General features: G+C 37.9%; 1 protein-coding gene across 2 annotated transcripts in view; it reads left to right on the top strand.

Annotated features, from left to right (window-relative positions):
- The window catches only part of LOC134612741 (spindle assembly abnormal protein 6 homolog), a 74,870-nt gene extending 51,400 nt beyond the window's left edge, over nucleotides 1-23,470 (top strand). Inside the window, exons 14-16 of one of the 2 annotated variants that reach the window (XM_063457174.1) lie at nucleotides 9,210-9,301; nucleotides 12,837-12,925; nucleotides 22,593-23,470. In XM_063457174.1, the coding sequence (XP_063313244.1) occupies nucleotides 9,210-9,301; nucleotides 12,837-12,925; nucleotides 22,593-22,678 (267 nt within the window). In that variant the 3' untranslated portion in view covers nucleotides 22,679-23,470. Of the gene's footprint in view, nucleotides 1-8,458; nucleotides 8,860-9,209; nucleotides 9,302-12,836; nucleotides 12,926-22,592 lie in introns of those variants that run through there. The other variant, XM_063457175.1, reaches the window with a different exon arrangement.
- Nucleotides 23,471-24,950: the final 1,480 nt, after the last annotated feature.

Raw genomic sequence — 24,950 nt, 5'->3', positions numbered from 1 at the left:
AAATGGGTATATATTTGTTTTTTGTTAAGTTGCCTAATAATTATGCACAGTAATAGTCACCTGCACACACAGATATCCCCCTAAAATAGCTATAACTAAAAACAAACTAAAAACTACTTCCAAAAATATTCAGCTTTGATATTAATGAGTTTTTTGGGTTCATTGAGAAGATGGTTGTTGTTCAATAATAAAATTAATCCTCAAAAATACAACTTGCCTAATAATTCTGCACTCCCTGTGTGTGTGTGTGTGTGTGTGTGTGTGTGTGTGTGTGTGTGTGTATATATATATAATTTTTTTAAAACATTTTTATTTATATATAGGTATATATATAGTGATATATACGTATATATTTATGTATATAGGTATATATATTATTTTGTTCTACGTGTATTTTGATATAAATATATATATTAATATCACAATACAGTTAGAACGAAATAAAACACATCTATATATTTTAGTTTTAATTTTTTTAATTTAATATTTTTACGTATTTACATATTTTTTTATATTATATATAAATATATATATATATAACAATAATTATATATATATTTAATCAATCAGTATCGGTCTACGTGTAATTTGATATTAATATATATATATATTTATTATTAAAATACACCTAGACAGTGTGTGTGTGTGTGTGTGTATATATATATATATATATATATATATATATATATATGATCTAAGTATATATTTTTTTATTTTACACTTATTTTAATTTTACACTTAATTTCATTTTATTTCCAGCCAGCAGGGGGACCAACTGTCATTACAGTTAGTCCCCCTGCTGTCAATGCACCAGGCAGCTATCCTGGCCATGTGATTGTGAGGTCCTCGCAAGGACCTCATTCTCACATGACCGGGAGGGACCGGAGGAGGAAGATCTGCCGCGGGGGGGCTCCCTGGGAGTCCCCCCAACCGCGATTGCCGGCGTGGGATCGCCGGCGCCCGGGTAAGTTACAAAAAACTGGAGGGCGTACTATTACGTTTAGAGACGCTTTTAAAAGGACATAATAGTACGCCCTCCGGTCTTAAGGGGTTAAGACTGTTATCTGCCTAGCGCTAAAATGGAGGAACTGGTGAAAGCTCTGATACAGGAAACCGCTGTACAACAAGAAACAAATAGTCTACTGGTTACACAGGTTGAGAACCTGAAGGAAGCCCAGCAGATGGATAGAGCTGCCCTTACTGAGGTGTTGCAGAGAGTGATGTTGCCATCTGCAGGGAGCCCCCCTGGGGATAGGGCATCCCGTATCCATGCCACTGACTTCCTGCATAAGATGACAGAGGTAGATGATGTGGAGGCTTATCTCACCACTTTCGAGAGGGTTGCTGCCCGGGAAATATGGCCATTGGACCAGTGGGCGGGGCTTCTAGCTCCATGCCTGAGTGGGGAGTGCCAAAAAGCCTATGAAGACCAACCTTCCGGCCAGACCCAGGATTACAAGCAACTTAAAGCTGAAATTCTAAAGCGCATAGGCGTAATACCAGCCATTAGAGCCCAAAGGTTTCATAACAAAGTTTTAAAAATATCAGGAAGTATTACTTTACTGAGAGGGTAGTGGATGCATGGAATAGCCTTCCAGCTGAAGTGGTAGAGGTAAACACAGTAAAGGAGTTTAAGCACGCGTGGGATAGGCATAAGGCTATCCTAACTATACGATAAGGCCAGGGACTAATGAAAGTATTTAGAAAATTGGGCAGACTAGATGGGCCGAATGGTTCTTATCTGCCGTCACATTCTATGTTTCTATAATTGGGCATACAATGTGAGTAAACCTACCAGAGCCCAGATGTATGGATTACTCAGGCTCGCTCAGAAGTGGCTGGAGCCAGAGCGCAACCCTGCTACCAAGATAGTGGAGATCGTTGTTATGGACCATTTTCTCAGACACCTGCCAACAGGACTGTGATAATGGGTCTGCCAAGGGGGACCCTCAGGATCCAGAAGCAATGATGTGCCTGATTGAGAGGTATTTGGTCGGCAAGGAGCCATACCGTATTGATCTTCATCAAAAGTCCCAACCGGCTAACAACCGGTTAAGCGGGAAAGTGGGAAACAAAGGACAAAACTTTGTACCAAACCTTGGACCATATGACCGGGGTGGCAGAAGGTCCCCACCAGCTCCATTACGGCTACAAGACCAAGCTGAGGGACAACTCCGGTGCTTTAAATGCCTTGAGCCTGGACATTTTGCACGTAACTGTCCAGAGAATGAAGAGCCCATGCACTGTGATGTAGGAACAAGGGCTCTGCATAGGACTGTGTTGACTTGCTCAAAGATGTGTGTGGTGACTAGTGCTATTAATGCAATGCATTTAATAATGGTGAGGGTGGAAGGAAAGAATGTACAAGCTCTGATTGATTCAGGGAGTGAGGTTACCTTGATAAAAAAAAGTGTTCTGCTCCAGCCAGAGAAATTAGATACCAGACAAGTGATTGATATTGTGTGTATACATGGTGACACCCACACATACCCCATGGCAGAGGTTGAGTTTGGCACCGAGGTAGGACAGGATAAATGCTCTGTAGGGGCAGTGCCCCTGTTACCATATGATGTAGTATTCAGGAGGGACTTTCCCCATTTCTGCCTCCTATGGGGAAAGTGCTCTGCTCATCCGAAAATACGCTCTGAGGAGCTACTCGGGGTAGAGTGTATAGATAATATTTTTCCTTTCTCCGATATAGAATGTGAATTGGGTACCGAGCAAGAGACAACCTTGGTGTGCCTGGGTAATGAGGTAGCACCTCCCCATACTGAAGACCCTATAGAAGAAGTGGAGTTTCAGGATCTCAGAGTCCCCGCTGGTAACTTCCAAGCAGCCCAATATGTCAGCAGCAAGAGAGCAAGAGAGAATGTGCAAATAAAGGGTGTACAAGGGTGGACCCTGACAAGCCCTTAAGCTTTCCTTATTTCAAGGTGAAAAATAATCTGCTGTATCGAGTAGAGAAGAAGGGGGAAGAGGAGGCAGAACAGTTGTTAGTTCCCCAATCTCACCGAAACACTGTTTTAAAGCTAGTCCATAGCCATGTGTTAGGTGGGCACATTGGTTTTGAAAAAACGAGGGAATGAATTCTGACCCGATTCTATTGGCCAGGGGTATTTTCGGCAATAGAGAGGTTTTGTAAATCCTGCCCAGAATTCCAACTAAAAGCTCTGCATAAGGGCTTTCGTAGTCCGTTGGTACCCTTTCCCATCCATTGCATAAAACAGGTACATTCAACATATCCCCAGATAGCTCCGATCTGAGTGCACAGTATTACTGAATGGTGCTCAGATCACACACATACAGTTCAATTGCCATGGAGCCAAAGTCTTTTATTACACGAATAGGCTCCATGGCATAGCTATCTGGGTTAAATTAGTTCATTCGGTAAATCCGAGAATCTACCGAACGCCAGAGCAGAAATAAATGAATAGACCTTTCTGCATAGGAAAATAAAGTATTTAAATGCCGGTCCATAGTCAAAAGGCAGCAGGCAGGCAACCAGGCTCCTCCACTGCACAGTGGCAAGATTGGTCTCGTCACACCTACTCAAGCCAGTCGTGAGCAGGGTCCGGAGGTGCATGTCGCTGATACTCTTGCCCCCCATCAGAAACAGGAAGTCAGGAAGTTTGTGTCTAAAAATAGGGATGTGTTTTCCCCAATACCAGGGAAAACACACATAATCAAGCATGATATCCTAACTGAACCTGGGAAGAAGATCAAGCTGTAGCCCTACAGGATACTTGAGGCTAGACGTGAAGCAGTTGGTGCAGAGGTTAAAAACATGCTTGAGTTGGGGGTGATTGAAGTATCACAAAGTGAGTGGAACAACCCAATTGTGTTAGTGCCCAAACCAAATGGGGAAATCCATTTCTGAAATGATTTCCGTAAACTAAATGATATCTCTCTACCCGATGCCTCGTGTGGATGAGCTAATAGAGCGATTAGGTAAGGCCAGATATCTGAGCACCTTGGACCTCACCAAGGGATACCCCTGACAGAGAAAGCAAAAGAGAAAACCGCGTTTTCTACCCCTGATGGGTTTTTCCAATATAAAGTACTGCCATTTGGGTTGCATGGTGCCCCAGCCACGTTTCAGCGTATGATGGATGAGATACTTCACCCACACAGGGAGTATGCAGCCGCCTACCTGGATAATGTGGTGATTCACATTGCGGACTGGGAAACCCACTTGATGAAGGTTCAGGCAGTTGTGGATAGTATAAGGGCTGCCGGTTTGACAGCTAACCCTGCTAAGTATTCTTTAGGGCTAGAAGAAGCAAAATATCTAGCTTACACTATCGGGCGGGGGCTCCTTAAACCACAAGAGAGCAAGGTAGCGGCCATCACCAGTTGGCCACGTCCTGTAACTAAAAAGCAAGTCAGGGCTTTTTTAGGCTTAACCGGCTACTATGGCAGATTCATCCCTGGGTACGCTACCATTGCCAACCTATTGACTGAACTTACTAAGGCAAAAGGCCTGGTTATGGTTAAGTGGAGCATGCCTTTCAAGTCTTGAAGGGAGCTTTGTGTGCTGACCCTGTTTTGGTGGCTCCGGATTTCACTAAACCATTTATGGTACAGACTGATGCGTCTGATGTGGGCCTTGGCACGGTTCTTTCTCAGGTACATGAAGGAGAGTAACATCCTGTCATGTATCTGAGCCGGAAAATGAATCCCCATGAACAGAGGTACTCCGTAGTGGAAAAGGAATGCCTGGCAATAAAATGGGCATTAGAATCCCTGAGATACTACTTACTGGGGAGACGTTTTACACTCATCACGGACCATGCTCCTTTAATGTGGATGAGGCAAAACAAAGAAAAAAATGCCAGGGTGACTAGATGGTTCCGAAGTCTAAGCCTTACCAGTTTACTATTACTCACAGGGCCAGAACTGCCCAAGGTTATGCAGATGGCCTCTCCCGAGTTCACTGTCTATGGTCCCAGGCCGCTCGCCCCGATGGGTCTGAGCTGGGGAGGGGGATATGTGATCAGGTGAATGGGGTGGTCTGTGAGGGAGTTTATATTTCAACTGAATTGTTCAGAGAGGCATATGATGTTAACCCCAGGGGAAGTGTGTGTTTCTGTGTGTATATAACTGAAATTAATATTTAGTTATGGGCCCCTGGGGTGGAGCATTTGGAGAGCAGGGTGGACCAGTGCTCCACTCTGCAGTTTAGCGGTTTTCTTGGGAGACATGGATCCAGGCCAGGGTTTTTGGACGGTCTCCAACCCACTGCTCAGCTGCAGATAATCAGCTGCAGCAGTGGGAATAAACCCCTCCCTGCTAGGCAGGTAAGGGGAGAATGTTTGTTTTCTCTTTTGAAGAGCTGGAAGCAGCAGGCTGACAAAACACTGGAGTGCTGAGAGCTGACAAAGACACTAGGTTGGTGAAACCAATATTATTTTGTTATAGTTTAACCCCTGAGAGATGGGGAATCTGCTGTTAGTTAGTTAGTGCTCAGACGAGCTAGGTTTTGTTTATAGGGATTTGTGTTATTTGTTTTCATTTACTGCTGTCTCCTGTGTGGACTTACAAATAAAGTGCCTGGATTATATGAAAATAAAAGGACTGTGCCTGTTGTTTACCCTAGAGGACCGTGCGATCTGCAAACAAGAATCACAATAAATATAGTCGAAACTTGTCAAGCAGGATGTAAATACAGAATAGTGTGTGTGTGTGTGTGTGTGTGTGTGTCTACCAGACGTAGACCATATTCAGCACTCCAGATATTGTGGACATCATGGGACATGTCGACAACATCTGAAGTGCCAAAGATTGCCTACTCCTGAGCTAGATCATCCACATATCATATTACTGTCCAAGCCTAGGGTACACATTTTTTTTTTATATTTTATTCTAACCTAGTCATTTTTTTTTTTTAATTAGTTGAAGGTTGAAAGCAAGATATATATTTCCTTAACCACTGTTTGAAGAATACCTAATGCATTCCATTTAAAATATAATTGATTGTTTTGGCATATGTAATCATCAATTTGCTTGTTAAAAGAATTTGGTTATCTTTCTTCCTTTATCCTTCTAGCAAATGCTACTAGAATTCAACTGTGTACTGTGGTGTAATGTGCAGTTTGGATTTAACACATCCCTGTAGATTGTTTTGATACTGGCAGAGGCTTAATCCCATAATTCTTGCTCTGGAATCTCTTTCCTCTTGTTGTGGCACATGCCATTACTCTAAGTAAATCCACTGATTATAGTTGGTTCACGATTAGCATTCTTAATTGTCCCCGCCCTCCACAAAAACACCTCTAACTCACAGGTGTATATTATCTAAAAGTGTAAAAATAAACCATTTAAAGGCACTCCCTTCTTCAAACAAGTAGTCTCCCATTGTCTGTTTGAATCCCTTTTTTTACTTTTCTAGCTTACTCCCCACCTTATTTGTATGTAAATGATGTATGCTGTTAGCACACAAAGCAATCTCTTTCCCTTTCCAAGATTCCTTTACTTGTCCTGTTTGCTTGTCATTTGTGTCACTGTACAGCTCTTTGGTATATTTCTCTTCATAAATAATAGAAAAACCACTGACTTGGGTAATAAAATTATTGTATGCTTGGAAAATACTGAGAACAAAGTGCATTATTCTTTTTTAAATGCAGTATCATTTTAACATTTTTTTTTTAAATATATAGCTATTCTATATATTTTTTCCACAAAGGAATAATCAATTTTTGTTTATCACACATTATACTTGCATTTATCCCTTCATTTGACAGGATTGTATTAAGGCACAAACGAATCTGCAGTATTTTTCTTCTAATTTTACCCACCATATTCATTGCCAAACACAAAGTTAAATGACTAGACATTCTGCAATAAAGGCGCTCTACAGATAAAATGATTTATGCAGCTTTTTCAGCATTTATTACGTTAATGTTGTAATTCTTTTAAAGTAATCCAAGTAAGGGAGCACTTGCTTCCAAATGTCTCCCCGATGTGCACTAGACTTATTTTGTGGAGTTTCTGAGGTGTGCAACAGATGGTGGTAAACGAAATCTGATGGTAATATACAGTGTGAAAAACATTTCTTAAGATTATATGGACAGGTGTTGGAAAGCATAGAATGTATCCCACAGGTTCTATGAAAAATAAGACTAAAAGACTTTCTGTGGAATGTTTATAATGTATTGGGAAAGCATGCGGGTGGATGTACATAGCAATAGGTTCTCAACTTGACTGTAGACCATCTGGTGCACCTCAGATGTAGAATGCAGAAAGGTTTATTATCATTAGCAATCACAGTTTTTTTATGTAGATCCCTTGCTGTGCTTTACCTGTTTCCTCTGTTACATGGAATTGTCAAATTGTTCCCATGTGCATATAAACAACTATTTGTTTGTTAAATTCTGTGGAGAATGTTTGGTGTAGCAGCCTGCAAAACATGTGTGTGTGTATATATATATATTTGGACATTTTGGATTGGGTGAGACACAAGGTTAAATAAGTTTTGTAAGGTTTGTTAAGTTAGTTACAGAATGCCTCCATTGAATATTTTGTGGACTGTAGCTTCCATGAATATTATGCAAGGTCTGGCTGAGAGTGATGGGAGTTTTAGTTCACTGGTACCATCAAAGCAAGCTATTCTTAACACTCCCTAACCCTTGGGCTCTAATCTCCCTTTGAAAACTCAAGACCACTGCAGGTATTTTTGTACCCTTTGGCAGCGCAATACCAGGTATTAAAAAAAGAAATAAAAAAATGCCCCTATCATAACACTATAAGTACACTACTAGGTACGAGTCTGTGTCCACTTTTCCAAAGTATATGCCTTTTATGTTGTGATTTCATTAGCTAAACATGTAATGCTTAAATATTCTACATTTGAAAATACTAAAATGTTCATGTCTTTTTTTTCCCTGTAACTTCTCAAAAGCTTGGCCAAGTATACATAAAGTAGATATTGTTAATCAGCATCTTGGGAGGTATTTTTTTATGCAGTAGCATGCATTAGGGTTACACCGGAATACACAACAACAATTTTATATAAAAAAAAATCCTTAATGAAATTACTTTTTGTTAAGGAAAAGCAGGAGATGTTTCCAAGATTGCTTGTTGCCGCATGGTAGCAGTGTTTGTGCATTTCAATCTTTAAATAAACCTGTTTACATTCTACAAAATGTATAAATGCAATACAAATATTCAAATTCCCTTATTCTGGAATTGTCTTTTTAAGCAATATTTGGGTTACATGAAATCCACACAACATTAATTTCCCACTGTGAGACAACCTTACTGAATACTGAATCCATGCATTAAATAGCAAAGACAAGTTGAGGTGTAACACTTTAAAAGACCATACATATGTGATATACAGTTTAAAGGCATATTTGTGTTTTAAATCTGTAACATTATTACTGTATTCTTGTTTAATTTGTTTATTGTTTAATTTTTTGTATTCTTGTTTAATTTTTTAAGGTTTTGTTTTTCTTTTCAGCGTCGGTTTCCTATTGGTAACAACCCCTACTCTGCCTATGCTATATCACAGCCAACTGGCTCCACACTAGTTTCTAAATATTCAAACAGTTTCACTCCTGCTTCACGAATGAATGCACCATCTACCAACTCTGTTGGCTCAAGACTTGACCCTCAGGCATGCATTCTTTAGTTTTTCTGTCATTTGCATCACTGGTTTGGTAAAGCACGCCACAATCACAGTTCGAACTACTTAAAAAAGCATTAAGTACAACACCATTGTGGAATAGAAGATTTTTGTGTATCAAATATTAAAAGTGGCAACCCATATTTAATATACGTCTTCTCACATGGATGTTTTGTAAGACCAAAACTGTTATACATGCAGTGCCAAATATTGATCAATCGAAAATTTTGTTTGTACCCGTCTTATACACACATTTGCAACTATATCATTTGTATCTCCAGAATTGCACTTAAAATGTTGATGGCTTTATATTAGCCAGTATATTTAATAGGTGAACTAGACAGAACACACTTATGTTATACAGATGTTTCACCTTTTTGGTCTCTGGGATTTGTTTTCGATATTTACTGGCACATTTGTCTCTTGCAGGGGATTTTCTTGTGTGCTTTTTTTTGTTTGGCTGTTCTGCATGACACACACTTATGTGGGGTTTTACACAACATTTGAATGAGCAACGTTAAGCAATGGTTGTGTATATGAAGAAATTATTTTAATTTAATTTTTCTGTATTTTTATTTTCGTACAGGTAAGATTCCATCTGAACTCTGCTTCTGGTTCTAGTCCTGAGCCAAGACACCTTCCTTCAACATCTACTCCCATTGCACCTCCTACCTCAAGGTATATATGTGCATATTCTAAAGCAGTGGTGTCAAAAAGGTAGATTCACAGATGTTTTAAAACTTAAATTATGCTTTGTCCTTCTAAAGGCATGCAAAGAATCATAATAAAAGTTGTAGTTCTAAAACATCTGGGGATCTATTTTTTGGGTACCCCTACTCTAAAGCTTATATTTGGCTTGATCATACTGCGTTGAAAAGTTGATCGATGCATGTAAATGCAATTGACTTATAATGCGAATGAGAAAAGTCATTGTAAATAAATAAATTCATGGAAAGATTATTTACTTTTCCTGTTTAAGGTAATGATTTGGTCAGGCTTCAGGGCACATACATTAATATTTGTTGAATTATTTTAGCCAGTTGTGTGAAATAAAGTTTAAAAATCTTTTTAAAAAAATCACTTCTAAAAAAAAAAAAATATATATCCTAGTATTGTCTTGTATCAACAAAACCATCAAAATAGAACTGTGATCCAGGTTCCATGTGATTTATGTGGGCTCTTACCAGATACGGTTTCAATACACTAAATTTGTTTCTTTCTCAAAGAATACAGTTTACCATATCCCATTTAAACAAAGTGATTATAGTACCCTGAGCCATATTAACTCAACAGCAGAGGTGTCCACAGGTGCCAGTTTCTGAAATTAGTCTTGTGTATGGGCTAATGCAGAGGCCAATGCTGTCAATCTATCAAAAATGCTTCCACACTAGCCTGAGCACAAGAGCAAATGCAACAGAACCAGTACCTGTGGACACTACTTTTAATGTTTAAACTGTTGGAAAACACTTCAAGGTAAGATGGTGCATGGGAACTCCTGGCTGTAAAACTCCTTCATTAAGATGAGGTGATTATGGGGTACTTTGTGTCACTTTTAAATGCTAAATGTTTAGGCACATATGATTCTTTATTTGGCTTTATTAACTTTAAAAAAAATTCAGTTTATAGGTTTAGCACTATTTTTCTGAAACAATATGAAATTTGAAGCTATATTTGCTCCTTTATTGTATTGATTACAGTAAATGTGATTTTACTCTTCAAGTATCCTTACCTTCCCTTCATAGTGTGTGCCTTATTTTTTGTCAACTTTGGGGGTTGACGTGTCTATTCTCTATTTTGTGAATGGAGTACAAGAGTAAACAAAAAGTGTAGGGGGTGTAGCTATTCAATGCTAGTGGAGGTCCTCCACCATGACAAGTAACTTGTCTAATCCAGAGTCAATATTTATAAATGAAAAACAAGAAAAGGGGATGTAAGGTAAAGGGACATAAGAAGAACCCACAAAATATCAGCCTTATCCAAGATTTTCAGAGAACATAGCGCTCTAAACAACAAGAGCCCGAATGCAAATATAATGTTGGCCACTGCAGAGGAGACATCAGGTCAGGCAGCCCCACACCTTCGAACTGCTCCATCATGGCCTCATATGCAGACATCGATGACGTGCTGAGAATACTGCCTTCAAAAGAGGACATGGCAGGCATACCATCTGAACTAGAAAGTGCTGTCCAGGAAAATTTACACAACTTGGCACAGACCTTCACCATCTTGGAGGTAAAGTCTTGGAAAGGGTATTTGACCAACTAGCTAGTATTCAAACCCAAGAATACCACCTTACAGCCCAGCTTGCACAATATCACCACCACCTGGATGACATAGACAAGAGGTAGAAGGAACAACATCAAAATTGGAGGATGTCCAGAGAGGGAAGGGGAAGATCTACAGGCCCTATTAAAAGGCTTCTTTAATTACATACCAAACAAGCCAGTAGACCATCCCACACTCTTTGACAGACTACACAGGGCCCTGAAATCTAAGAAAGCCCCTCAATCAGCAACATGCTATCTCATATGACACCTTCACAATTTCTCGAATAAGGAGGCAATATTAGGAGCCACCAGAACAGCTGGGATCTTTCAAAATGCATCACTCCAGAAGGCACTGGATCTTCAGCACATCACTATCCCAGATTAGTACAAGTATCAAGATGCAAAGCATTACCCTTCACCGACCTCAATAGACTAGGTGGCAGACATCAACATTTAGGAAGAGAATCTGATAAAATCACCTGACGTACCAGCTACAGCTGCTGAAGATGCCTTGGGTTCCTGAACACCTCGGTACTCTAAGTTTATATACCTATAAAATGCCTTTTTTTTTTTTTTACTATATATAATATAAGGTTTACAATGGTTTGTTATCACTACTATCTCTTGTTCCTAGAGTTTGTGAAAAATAATATTTATACTGCTGGCTTGTTAGAACATTTAACATTGCCTTGGCTGCCTATACACAATCCAAAGTTTTGTTTAAGCACTTTCACCCCCCAGAGAGGTGCACTTGTTAATTTCCTGTGGACTGCTAGATTAATTTATAGGGCTCTATTATTCAGGATCTCCCGTAACATAATGTTATCGTTTTGGTTACACATGTACAAAGTTTTGCTATGTTTATATTTTGTGGATCCAACTATAGCTAGGCCAACCACAAACCTGAATGCTCAAGTACACCATTATGGCCCAGCTAGAAGTTATGTCTATAAATCTCTGAATCTCAAAATAATTTGCCAGATCAAAAGCTGATGTGTATTTCCAGGAGATTATCTAGTGCTATTGGGATCCACTATATGATTGATAGCATTAAACACATGTAACACCTGTGACAGAAGGCCTGTATAAAGCCAATTACATATCCCTGCTCTCATCCTTGAGAGAGGATTTAAAAAATTGGAAGGCTTTGTATCTTACTCTCCAAGGTTGCTTCACAAATTTATTTAAGTGCTATCAGTCTTTTTTACAATAAATAAAATATCCAAGCCAGCACCTTGATGAAGCCATTCTGAAATTGTCCTTAATCTCCGTTTTCAAACTTAATTTTACTGTTAATAAAGTGTAATATGGCTTGAACACTCTACATTTCCTCAATTTATAAAATGTTCAGTAAAAAATAGCATGTGACACAATACCCTTGTTTAACCCCTTAAGGACCAAACTTCTGAAATAAAAGGGAATCATGGCATGTCACACATGTCATGTGCCCTTAAGGGGTTAAAATAATTTTATATATGTGTTTTTGTGTGTGAATCTCCTTGAAGTTGAATTGTACTACAATAAAATAAAACATTTATATAAGATAATGTGCACTTATTTTCCTTCTGTGTCCCTATACTAATACAGCTACTCTGAACTATAGTGTGATAATGATAAAATATGTATGAGTGGCACATAATTTATTTAACCCAGCGTCATGAAGTTTCATAAACAAGGGATTTGCTTAACCCCGATCTCAAAGGTATTATTACATAAAAAGATGGGTGTTATATATATTTTAAATTATTTTCTTCAGTGTAGGTTGTTGAAAGAACAGCTAAAATTATATTAAATCTGGCAACTTATCAACATACACAAGGTTTATTACTCACTCTTTTACAAGACTTGCAAACTTATCACATTTTCATTCTATCTAAATGTATTTCTTTTTTTAATCTTGCCAAAGTATTTGTTGTTCTCATTGTTTATTTAATATTTTCATGCAGTGATCCAGTCGGGTTAGATATGAAATACCTGAAGAAAAATAGCAGTGTTCCTACCAGAGGCCCAAAGAATGGAAATGGAACCAGCAACTGTAAGAGTTATTGTGTTATTCAAAGTACACTTGCTTGTTTGTTCACAGAAATAAGAATTTGTGTGTTTTCAAGGCGCTTTCAGTTAATAATTGAATAGAATGATAGCAGCTACCACACATAGGGACTCTCTACCCTATAGATTAGTACAAAAAAGATGAAGTGCACACTCAGTATTGGAAATTAATAATAAAAAACCACCACTGGTGTGCATGTGGAGCGTTTACAAATTTGTTGACTCACCCATATGGGTTAACATACATATGAATGGAAAACGTGACTCATAGCGATATATCTGAAACAAATGTAAATGCAAGAAATAGTGCAGATAACGTTTTCAATAAGTGCAGAGAGGGAATATTCTATATGGTCTCACTCTCACATGTAGCAGAGCCCTATAGGATAGGCTCAGATCTCAATGGCCTGCGTGTGCTTATGGTGACACAGTACCCAATTGGTTCTCTAGGCGTCTGGAGATCCTTATGCATAAATAAGAGAGAGAAAACAAGGGGAAGAGGAGAACCCCTAGTGCGGTCAATCCCAATGTACAATGTCAAATAGTGCAGAAAAAGTGGCTTCTCACCTGATGTGGAGCCCTATACCTGGCTCCTGGTGTGTAGGTGTCTGTGCCTTTTAAGGGGGCAACTAACCTTCTTTAAGCAGCAACAATGGAAGATGGATTCCAAATATAAAACAACATTTATTAAATAAAGTAGTAAAAACTTACAAATAAAGTATGAACAAAATTGTGAGAAATTATAAAATGTGGAATCTTCAATCCTCCAGCCGAAACATGTTTCACTGTACCCAGACAGCTTTTTCAATCGGTTAGAGAGTTGCTGCTGTTGCTTGTTTAAATACTTTGTACTTCGTCCTGTGTGATCCTTCAAACTTCCCTCCCTCCAATCCGCTGGCGTCCTTTTTCATGAACAGCTGTACTGCGTTGGTAATGAGAATGCTCCAGTCTCGGGGCAAGTCACGTGACCCAAAGTGTCACGTGCCGCATCACAAATTGGGCGTGTTTTCAATGTAGGGCTCACAGTTTCATATCGTCCATTTTGAAGTTGGGCAAAATGCCCCTCCTTCAACCAAGTCTGTTCCTATTTACAAACCAGATGCTCAATTTGAGCGATATATGAACGAAAAAATAAAAAAATGAAGGGAGAAAGAGGGACAGTATTATTGTATATTGCTTACAAGTTAATTCATAAAATTTATATATCAAAAAATAAAAACCATCTAGTGTTTCATTTAAAGTGACAGTACATGCATAAAGAGACAGGTGGTGAATAGGAGTGTGCTCTTTTAGGAAAAATGCTGATTATTATTGAATAGATCTCTATTGTATCAGCAGCTTATGTTCAATGATGATGTCATATATTAAAATATATATATAGTAGGTTCCTAGTTGGTCTCCCATACAAGTACTAACCAGGCCTGAGCCTGGATGGCTTCTGAGATCTGACAAGATCAGACATTTTCAGACTGGTATGGCCATAGAATAAATATTTAAAATGAAACATACTAATAAAAAATAATTTAAGTTAAAAAATGACATAACTCAAAATCATCATTGAGACCATTAGGCTGCATGGTATTCAGGTTACAAAATCCATTGCATCTCCCTTTGGCCTCATTTTTTAATAAAATCTCCCCCTCTCCAATCGGGTGATACCCTCTGAATTGCATGGGATTCTAACAGGGTGGGGTCGCTATTATGTTTATTTTTATGTAAGGAAACACTGTGCTTTTCATAGTTGTTCCTAATATTCCTATTCCTATGTGTTCCTGTACTCTAATATGCAACTTTCTTTTAGTGCGTCCTACATATACAAGTCCACATGGGCATATCAAGAGATAAATAACTCTCGTGGACTGACAAGTAATTAGCTCGTTGATCTTAAACATAACTTTTTTTATTTTGAGGGTGTGAGAATTCTTTTACTAGTCTTTTCTTACTTTTTGAGTTCTTGCACGCGCCACAGTATCCACAACCATAAAACCCTTTTGTTTTGTTGAAAAAGTCTCTATTACATCTTTTTGGGGGTATATGGTTAGATGTTAAGGTGTTTCTTAAATTTTTGTTTGTTTGCAATGTATTAAAGGGTTGCTTTGAAACGATGCACATAAAGAGTTAAAAAATTAACTGCCAAAGGTGCACCTCCACCTCCAGCAGTGTCATAAGCCGGCCCTGTATTTGATATCTGGGGTAGCTATTACCAATTCTGTTAACATGTGACATTTATCATCTGCACACATAGCATGCTGATGAGAGATGTCCAATGGAGACACAACCCCCTCCTCTTTCTTGCCATGCCCATCCTCCCAGACCTATTCTATCCTTCCTTACATTTGTTAGTTTTGCAGTGAGAGGGAGAGTGATGTCACTGGAGGAGGACTGGGTTGCAAGGAGAACTTCACCTTGGCACTTGATTGCAGGAAAATTATATTTTCTATTTATTTCCCTTTAGGGAACCATGCCAATAATGGTTACTTTTACTCTAACCATAATTTGCCATTTAATGATCTTACTGTAATAAATGATCACTTTGATAAACACGTCAGAAGTTTTGGCATTGCACCTCCTACAAAGCTTTACCGAGAGGGTATCCCTGTACTCAGGAGATGTTGCTGAACACATATTGAGGTGTTCTTGGTCAGTAACACATAACAGGAACTGAGAATCCATGCCTAAAGTACAATGTGTGAGAGAAAAAACTACTACCCAAAGGTTTGACAAAGACTGGTGGTAGAATTAGTGGAAAGGGTTATAATACCACCCATGGATATACCCTAGGATGTCTACTTTTCAAAAAATTATATGGTTTGATAGGGGTAAATTACATTGGCCGGCTTCAGAAATGTCCCAAATAGGACTTGGTTGAACTGATATGAACAGGAGAGCGCAATGGTAGTAAATTAAAATTCTTATAATAGTATACTTAAGCAGCTAAGCACAAAATAAAGTTCCTTAAAAATCTATACCTAGATATCATTCAAAAACAAAGTGTCAGCACTATATATGATAACCTTGCATTTAGGCAATCTATAAAAAATGTGGAAATCAACAACTTATCTCTGTGAATTAGTGGTGTGTATATATGTGTGTGTGTGTATATATATATATATATATATATAAACACCTATATATCACAAAAAGTTAGATCATACACCTAAAAAATATTAAAACTTGCTTAAGAGTCCAAAAGTTCTGAGTGGGAGTCTTTAGAGCATGGGTCGTCAACCTGGTCCCTACCGCCCACTAGTGGGCGTTTTAGGATTTCAGGTGGGCGGTAGGGATTTCCAGGTTTTGACGACCTGACGACTGGGCGGGCGGTTGCGAGCCGGCGGTACCCCTGCGACTGGGTACCGCCGTGACAATTTGCGGCCCCGGTCCGCGCGGCAAACCGCCGGGGCCGCATATGGAGAGGTCCATCGGGTGGCCCATGCTGTCAGGGCCACCCGATGGATGTGGATTGTGAGGGGGCCCGGTCAGCGCTGGGCGCTTTAACAGCGCGACCGGGCCCCCTGTGATGACATCGCAGAGCTGGGAGGAAGTGACTGCACGTCACTCCTCCCAGCTAACCCTGAGAGCCGCGCGGGAGGAAGACCAGGGAGTCAGAGTGGGAACTCTGACTCCCATCCACCTGAGCCACCACTGGACCCCAGGGAAAGTCACCCTCTTGAATCTAAAAGGTAGGAAACAGGAGGGTGACTTAAATATAATGTGTGTGTGTGTCTTTGTATGTATGTCGTGTGTGTGTGTGTGTGTGTGTGTCTGTATATATGTGTCTTGTGTGTGTATGTATGTGTGACTGTTTGTTGGTATGTGTGTCTTGTGTGTGTCTGTATGCGTGTGTGTCGTGTGTCGTGTGTGTCATGTGTGTCTTGTGTATATGTATGTGTGTCTGTACGTGTGTGTCTGTCTGTTATAGTGGACTATATAGTAAGTGGGCTACCTAGCTCAGCCTTCCTACTGGGCATTGCTACAAGGAAGGTTAAAAAATAGAAAAAAGGGAAAAAAAAGGTGGGGAGGGGAATTGAGGAGGGAGAGGAGATGAGCTGACGCACAAATGAGAAATCATATTATGCGCAAACAGAGAAGTCGTCTGAATATCACTGAAAGAGACCTTCGTTTGTTCCTTACGAAAATCGAACCAGATATCAAATATTTAGTCTCGCAGCATCAACCTCAAGGATCTCATAAATCACTAGTAAAGGTAATTTCAATTTACTTTATTGTTTTCTCATTAAACTTTATAAAGTTAAAAACCTTATAAACCTGCATTAAGTAGAAATAAAAAGATAAATGTACGTACATTTATTTTTTGTAAAACACCTTCCTTTCTAAAAATATTCCGCATTTGCACGAAAACTGGTGGGCGGTAAGGAAATTTTTTCAACCAAAAAGATGCATTAGTGGGCGGTAGGTAAAAGGTTGACTACCACTGCTTTAGAGGGTTAATCTTGTGCTGAAGCAGAAAATGTAACATCCATGGATACACTGTAGCTCTATGCAGATTGTACCTTCAAAGGATCCAAAAAAGCCTTTCATAGTGTAAAACTGCTTTTATTAATAAAAAAAAAAAAAAAAAAAAGATCCCCTTCCCCCAAATAGAAACCCTTACATTAGCAAGTGGTGATACTTGACTCCAAGATCTCACAAACACATTTTGACAGAATCAGAGGCTGAACAGCCGTTTACGTCCACTGGTTTCAGCAGTTCAAAACTCCCGCCCGATCTCAGCACTGATAAGGTGGAGTATAGCATGTGAACCTAAAATCTCGGTGTGTGGTCGATGGAAATCAGGCTGCAGTCATCAGTCCTTTGTATCCTGAATGCCAATAGCACCTCAACACGTTACACCCGCTATACCAGGCTTTTTCAAGATAGTGTATCGGCTGTGGGGAACGTTCTTAAATACGTTACTGTCTGATCAGTTCATAATAGACCGCTGGAGGTATCATGCTTTTTACACATTGAATACAAAGAGCATCTTCTATTTAAAACATAATACATTCTGACGAGTTATATTCTGTCTTAATAAATGTATCTTATCAATAAGTTATTTAAATAGTCATAAAATACATGATATAAAAATAAAGACTATTATACATAGACTTGGCAATAAGCATATATACTAATAAAAATACAACAGGATACACTGTTATAAATTTACAAAATGAAACATAATATTCATAACTATTCTAGAAAAACTTTATTATTACATGCATACATTGCTGACACTGTAGGTGAGCTGATTAACTCTTTCATTCACATTATATGAATGTAGTGAGATATGAACATTCTCAATATTAGTGTTAAATAATTTATACCTATTCATCTGTTGATTAGTGCAGACTATGAAAGTCAAACTATGCTACCATGTATATCATCTAGTTAACTCTCTAGTGTCCGTGGTATATAGTAAAATATGTATATTCTCCACATTGGTGCTTTATATTCATCTGTCTATTAAGGCAGAGTGTGGAAATTATCTGGTACAGCCCACACTCCGTCCCTACTTTACAGGTGAACCAAAAATCCCACATATTACAAACAAAGAGCAAAAAGAGGAAGAGTCAGTGTCTGCATGCCATCATTTGTCATATCAGTGCCCCCAAACATAGTGAAGAGCAAACTCCCTGGAAAAAATTATCATCATCAATCAAGGGATGGGTGATGCAGCTAATGTGCATGTTAGGGCAAATATCCCATGTTAACCCTTGCAACTCAAAAAATTCATTCATAATTAAAAAAAAAAAAAAAAAAAATTAATGCATTCAGAGTGGTGAAGAGAAAATTGCCCAAAAAAATCAAGGGATGGGTGATGTATTTAGTATGTAAATTGGGTCAACTGTCCCATATTAATCCTTGTAACGCCAGAGTTCATTCATAATAATGGAGAGAACATAATAATGCATTCAAAGGGATGAAAATAAAATTGCCAGAAGAAAACAAGGGATGAGTGATGTAATTAGTGTGCACATTGGGGCAAATGCCCATATTAACCCTTGCAACTCCAGGGTTTATTCATGATAATGGAGAAAACATATCAGTGCATCCAAAAGTAGTGAGGATAAAACTACCCGAAAAAAAGTCAAGAGATGAATGAAGTAATCAATATGCAAATCAGGGCAAATACCCCATATTAACACTTTTAGTTCCATGATTCACATAATAATAGAAGGAACACGTACAAAACCAAAGGAATATTTGTTCTTAAAAAAAATACTTGCTATATCTCCATAAGGTCAGATGCTTGCCATAAGTTTAAAGAATTCAAATCTGGGCACCATATATAGAAGCCAATCATAAAATGTTAGCAAGTTCCAGGTCCACATTCATACCTAGCAGAGCCAGAGTCTTTAGGCCAAATATCCAAGACATTTCTTGGTAAATTAGTCTTTTTGCCAGTTCTCCCCCTCTCCATGGAATATTCACCTTTTCTATTCCACAAAAAGTTAAACACCCCGGATCACTTCCATGGTATTCGATGAAGTGTTTAGATACAGAGTGTTTATCAAATTTTCTTTTTATATTGTATATGTGTTCATTGAGTCTTTTCTTCAGCATTCTTTTGGTTTGTCCTACATATTGTAGTCCACACGGAAATCCTAGGAGACAAATAACTTGCTTAGAGTGGCACGTAATGCACTCCTTTATATTATAAGATTTTTTCGTAACTGAAGACTGAAAGCTAGAACTTCCTCTAAAGGGAGGGCCTGTGGTCTTACACACACGCTACAACTTCCACATTTAAAAAAAAAGCCTTTTTCTGCGTTCAAAAACTGTGTTTTAGGTTTGGGCTGTCTACAGCTATGCACCAACTGATTTTTAATTGTCGGTGCACCCTTAAAAATAATTCTTGGACGTTGGGGTAAGAAGGTAGCTAAGGTTGGATCTTTATGCAGAAGGTGCCAGTGCTTCTTAATACTTCTTCTTAAAAATTGTGCATGGCTACTATAATTAAAAATAATGGGGCACCTAAAATCCTGTGCGCTTTCCTTGTCCCTCTTAGATGGGTTTAGAAGTGTATTTTTTATTTTCCAAGTCCTTAACTCTGTCTAGTGCCAATTCCAGAAGTTCAGGTGCGTATGCTTTTTCTAAGAATTGAGCTTTGACCCTCTCTAACTGTTGCTCACAAATTGTGGGATCTGTGCAGTTCTTTTTTTTTTTATCCGTTGAAACTGTCCATTTTGGACATTTGTCAGCCATGGTGGATGGTGGCAACTTGTTCTTAAAATAAAACTGTTTACGTCAACCACCTTAAAAACAGTTTTGGACTTCAAATGTTGTTCTTCTACATAAAGGACTAGGTCAAGAAAGTCAACAATACTTGTGCTGTACTTGGAAGTAAAAGATAAGTTGTATACGTTGTTGTTCATATATTCTAAAAACATGGAGAGTTCTTTTTCTTCCCCTTCCCAAATAAAAAATGTCATCAATGTACCTTCTATAGAGGACCAGGTTCGCAACCCATGGACGGCCACTCCATATATACATGTCTTCCCAGTATGCCATAAACATGTTGGCATAACTGGGTGCGAATCTGGTCCCCATAGCAGAACCCGTGACTTGTAAATAATCCTCCTCATTGTGCCAAAAGAAGTTATGCGTAAGAATAAAATTGATGCACTCCACCAAAAATTCAATCTGTTCCATCTGTAGTCCTGAGACTCTATACAGTGTCTCTTACTGCTCTTAACCCTAGTTCGTGTTTGATGACTGTGTACAGTGACGTTACGTCACACGTCACCAGCCAATAGGTCTTATTCCAGGTTATGCCTTTTAATAAGCGGAGTAACTCACTGCTATCCCTTAAATATGATTTTGTACTCTTGACTGAGGGTTGTAATAATGTGTCAATATACTGGGATAGATTAGAGGTCAGGGACCCAATCCCTGAAATAATTTGTCTACCCGGTGGTTCAGTCCTGTGCTTATGAATCTTGGAGAGAAAATAAAAAACAGCCCTCCTGGGGTATAAATTAAAAACAAAGTCATGTTCTTTCTTGGTCAAGATTCCCACCTGCTTTCCCCTATCTAAAAGTGAAGTTAATTCTGTCTGGAATTCCATACTAGGATCTCTATTGAGTGATTTGTATGTTTGTTAATCTCTTAAAAGTCTAAGGCATTCCTTTTCATAATAATCCACACTCATTAACACAATTCCCCCACCCTTGTCAGCGGGTGTGATTATTAAATCTTTGTCTCTCAGTTCTTTTAAGGCTTTTCTTTCTTCCACTGTAAAATTGTGATGCCTATTAGGGATTTTTGTGGGGATTCTTTCTAAGTCTTCCAATACCGCTATATTGAACGCATTCATATGTGCACTCAGTGGGTTTGGAGGACAGAATTTAGATTTCTGCTTAAGAGCTGTATGCAGAAAACAATTATCTTGTCCACAATATTAATGAGGTTATTCAAAAAGAAGAATTTAAAATCAATGCCCTCATAAATTTCTGGACATCTAAAAAATTGAGAAAAGGGTCAGACTTGGCAGGGGCATATTTCAGTCCTTTATTTAAAAGTTTAATTTGATTAGGTGTCAATGAGATGCTGTACTCAGGAGATATTGCTGAACACATATTGGGGTGTTCTTTGGCAGTAACCCTTAAAGTTTTTTTTTTTATTTGGCATAGATTGGTGGTAAAATGGTTGCATGAAAAGAGTCAAAATACCCCAAGTTTAATACCTTAGGTTGACTTCTTTAGAAAAAAAATAATTCTATATACATGTGAAGGGCTATTCAGGGATTCCTGACATATATCAGTTAATTTGTTAATTTTGAAAAATAAATGGTTTGGAAATGGCAAAGTGCTACTTGTACTTATTACCCTATAACTTGCAACAACAAAAAAGCTAAACCCATGTTAACATTGGGTATTGCTAAACTCAGGACAACATTTAGAAACTATTTAGCATGGGTGTTTTTTGGCGGTTGTAGATGTGTAACAGATTTCTGGGGGTCAAAGTTAGAAAAAGTGTGTTTTTAAAAAAAAAAAAAAACTCATCATATTTTATAATTTGTTTTATAGTAATTTATATGATATGATGAAAATAATTGTATCTTTGGAAAGACCATTTAATGGTGAGAAAAACTGTATATAATGTGTGGTTACAGTAAATGAGTAAGAGGAAAATTACAGCTAAACACAAACACTGCAGAAATGTAAAAACAGCTCTGGTCCTCAACGTAAGAAAATTGTAAAACGGTCTGTAAGGGCCCTTGGCCATTCTTCCAATAAAGGGTGGTTAAGGCAGCAATGACTTCTTTGTTAAACTGAAAGTTTTCAACGCTCATTAGTCCAAGCAGCACAGATGGGTTGAGCTGCTTAGGACTATTGTCTAGCAATAAACCATTAAAACGTTTTAATGCTGGGTAGAAGGATGGTGCTGTGTTGGTTCCAGACACTGCAACAATTTCGATAAGATGACACGGTTACAGTGCCTACAGTGTCCCTTTTAATCTCTATGCTTTTGGATCCACAAACCTTTGGATATGTAATGAGTGTAATAAAACCCTGTTTGAGTTTTTAAAATAGTTTACAGAACAAGTTCATTTTGAGACGGGGAAGAAGTGAAATAATGACTTGACTGCACACAAAAAAATATTTGGTCAACGATTAATTACTAAATATATATATTTCTTTTTTCTGTCCCAGCTAAACCAACTCTAACAAAATCTGGGAGCTCACCAATTCTTTCAGCCTACTTCCCTGGACAACAGCCCAGACTTCCAGCTAACTAAAAAGGAATTGTATATTGTGTATTATTTTTTAAGGAGAAAAAATGGGATGTACAGTAACTGAATGAACCTTCTGGTTTGTTTACAACTATAGTTAATAAAAACTGCCAAAAACTATTCAACACTGTATCCAAATAAATGTCAACTGTTTATTGCCATTATCGTTATTTGTTTGCTATCTTATTGCATAGGAAGAGTATGTTTTAGAAGTAAAATTCCATAATTGCTCATAGCTCCCTAAATGTTAACAAAAATATCTGTTTATAGCTGTAAATAAATTTAGTGCACCAAGGTTTGTGTATTCCTTACTAAATACTTTCACAATTAAATTAAATGGGAAAAAATAACAACCTGCAAATTTAGGTCTGTCCTTGCTGTGAAATATTTGTAGAGCACTTAAGATGTTGAGAAGTCTAGAGGAGTTAATATTTTTTACTGACTGACCTTTGTTCAAGTATGGAAATCTTTTATCGTCTTAAGTACTTCTTCAGAAAATGTTGTGATGCAAAGAGCAGAGGCATTTATTGCACTCATTTTGCTGTAGGAAATGCAGTCTAATTTAATTTTTTTGAACTTTTGTATTCAACGTGTGTTAAAATGGTGTACCCCAAACTGATATTTAATGTAATGTAAGCTGGTAATCAGTCAAAAATATTTGCAAAATGTGATGGTAGATTCAACCTAATCTGTCCGTTGTCTCACTGCTCCAGGAGTCTTGCATTACAAAAGATTGGTGTAGATGTTAATTTGGAGCAAAGATTTATTTCCTTATTTTTTGCCAGAACAAATAGACACTGTTTTAACTGTTTTAACTGTTAATATTCAGTTATAAAGCAATACATTTGTTTTTTTGTTTTTTAGATCTACCATTCACTTTTTTTTCTTGATTTAAAAAGGGATTTATTTTTATCATGTCTCGAACGTTTTGTATACATCACTGTACTTTCATCTGTTTCCTTGGAAATATCATGAAACGTATTTCTCTTGCTGCTCTGATTCAGACATTTTATATACTAAATATGTAAATAGCACAAGTAATCAGGTTTTCATGTCAGTATTAGAAAACTGATTGTCTTCATCAAAGCCAATGTTATATCCAGTTTACTTCATATATAGTTTTTAAAGTCATATGTTTTTTTCCAAAATAGCTTTGCTGTTTTGTTGGGTGAAATGGAATTTTTGTTATTCATGCAAATGCAACAATCAAGAGCAACTGTATCATTTATATATGTGTCAATTTCTTTAATACATCTGTTTTTTTCCCTTTGTTGTTTATCACTGTAATTTTCATGTTTATGTTATGCCCTGTGTGTTAAACATTTCATTATATAAACATACGTTTTGTATTGTTACACATATTTAATGTTTGTAAAATAAAATATTTATATTTTGATTATGATTATTGCACTGTCCAAATTTATGAACACTTATTTTCATCATATTTCTGCTCTTGCTTTAAAAAAAAAAAAAAAAAAATGAATAAATTATAATTTCTAAGTTCCTGTATTTACTAGGCACCCAGACCACTTCATCTCATTAGAATGGTTTGGGTGCAGTGTCCCTGTTCCCTTTACTCAACCTTTAGATAAACTGCAATGTTAAGACTGCCTATAGAGGTTATCTACCAGACAACCCCTAGAAAAGCTTCCTGCAGTTTCACAGAGTTTGATTTTGTGAAACTATGCTGGATGTCCTCACGCTTTGCATGAGGTAGTTCAGCATTTTCAGAATCCTTTATAGGAAAGCCTTAAGTCTGTGCTTTTATATGGAGAACAACTAATGCGCATTAGGTTCTCCCAATCAGCTGACGTCAGTGGAGGCTTAATCCAACCCAGCAGAATCTGGTAAGTGTTTAAAGGGTTATTTAACCTTTTATTTTGCCAAGTGGGGGCAGAGGGTTCCTTGAGTGTAAGAGATACTTTGTATTCTTAATATATTCTAGCGCTCCATAAATGCAGTGATATCTCATCAAAACAAAGAGATTCAATCGTGTTAAATTCCAAGGTAAATGTTATTAGCTTATTATTCTGCAGGCTGTAATCACTGAAATTCATTGCAGGAGGATTGAGATACCCAAATCTAGTCTGAGTTTTGAACTTCCTGCTCCAGACAACAAGGTATAGGTGATGATAATGCACTCACTGGCTAATAGTCCATATCCTGTCTTAAAATACTTGCCAACTTCCTTGTCCCTGCCGTTGGAATTGGGATGGAAACAAATCCATGTGAAATTAAACAGCAGGCCAAATAGTTCCATTTCTTAATTGGTAATGAG

Source organism: Pelobates fuscus, chromosome 5 (genome assembly GCF_036172605.1).
Source record: "Pelobates fuscus isolate aPelFus1 chromosome 5, aPelFus1.pri, whole genome shotgun sequence".
NCBI lineage: Eukaryota > Metazoa > Chordata > Amphibia > Anura > Pelobatidae > Pelobates > Pelobates fuscus.
This window is presented reverse-complemented; position numbering and strand designations above follow the sequence as displayed.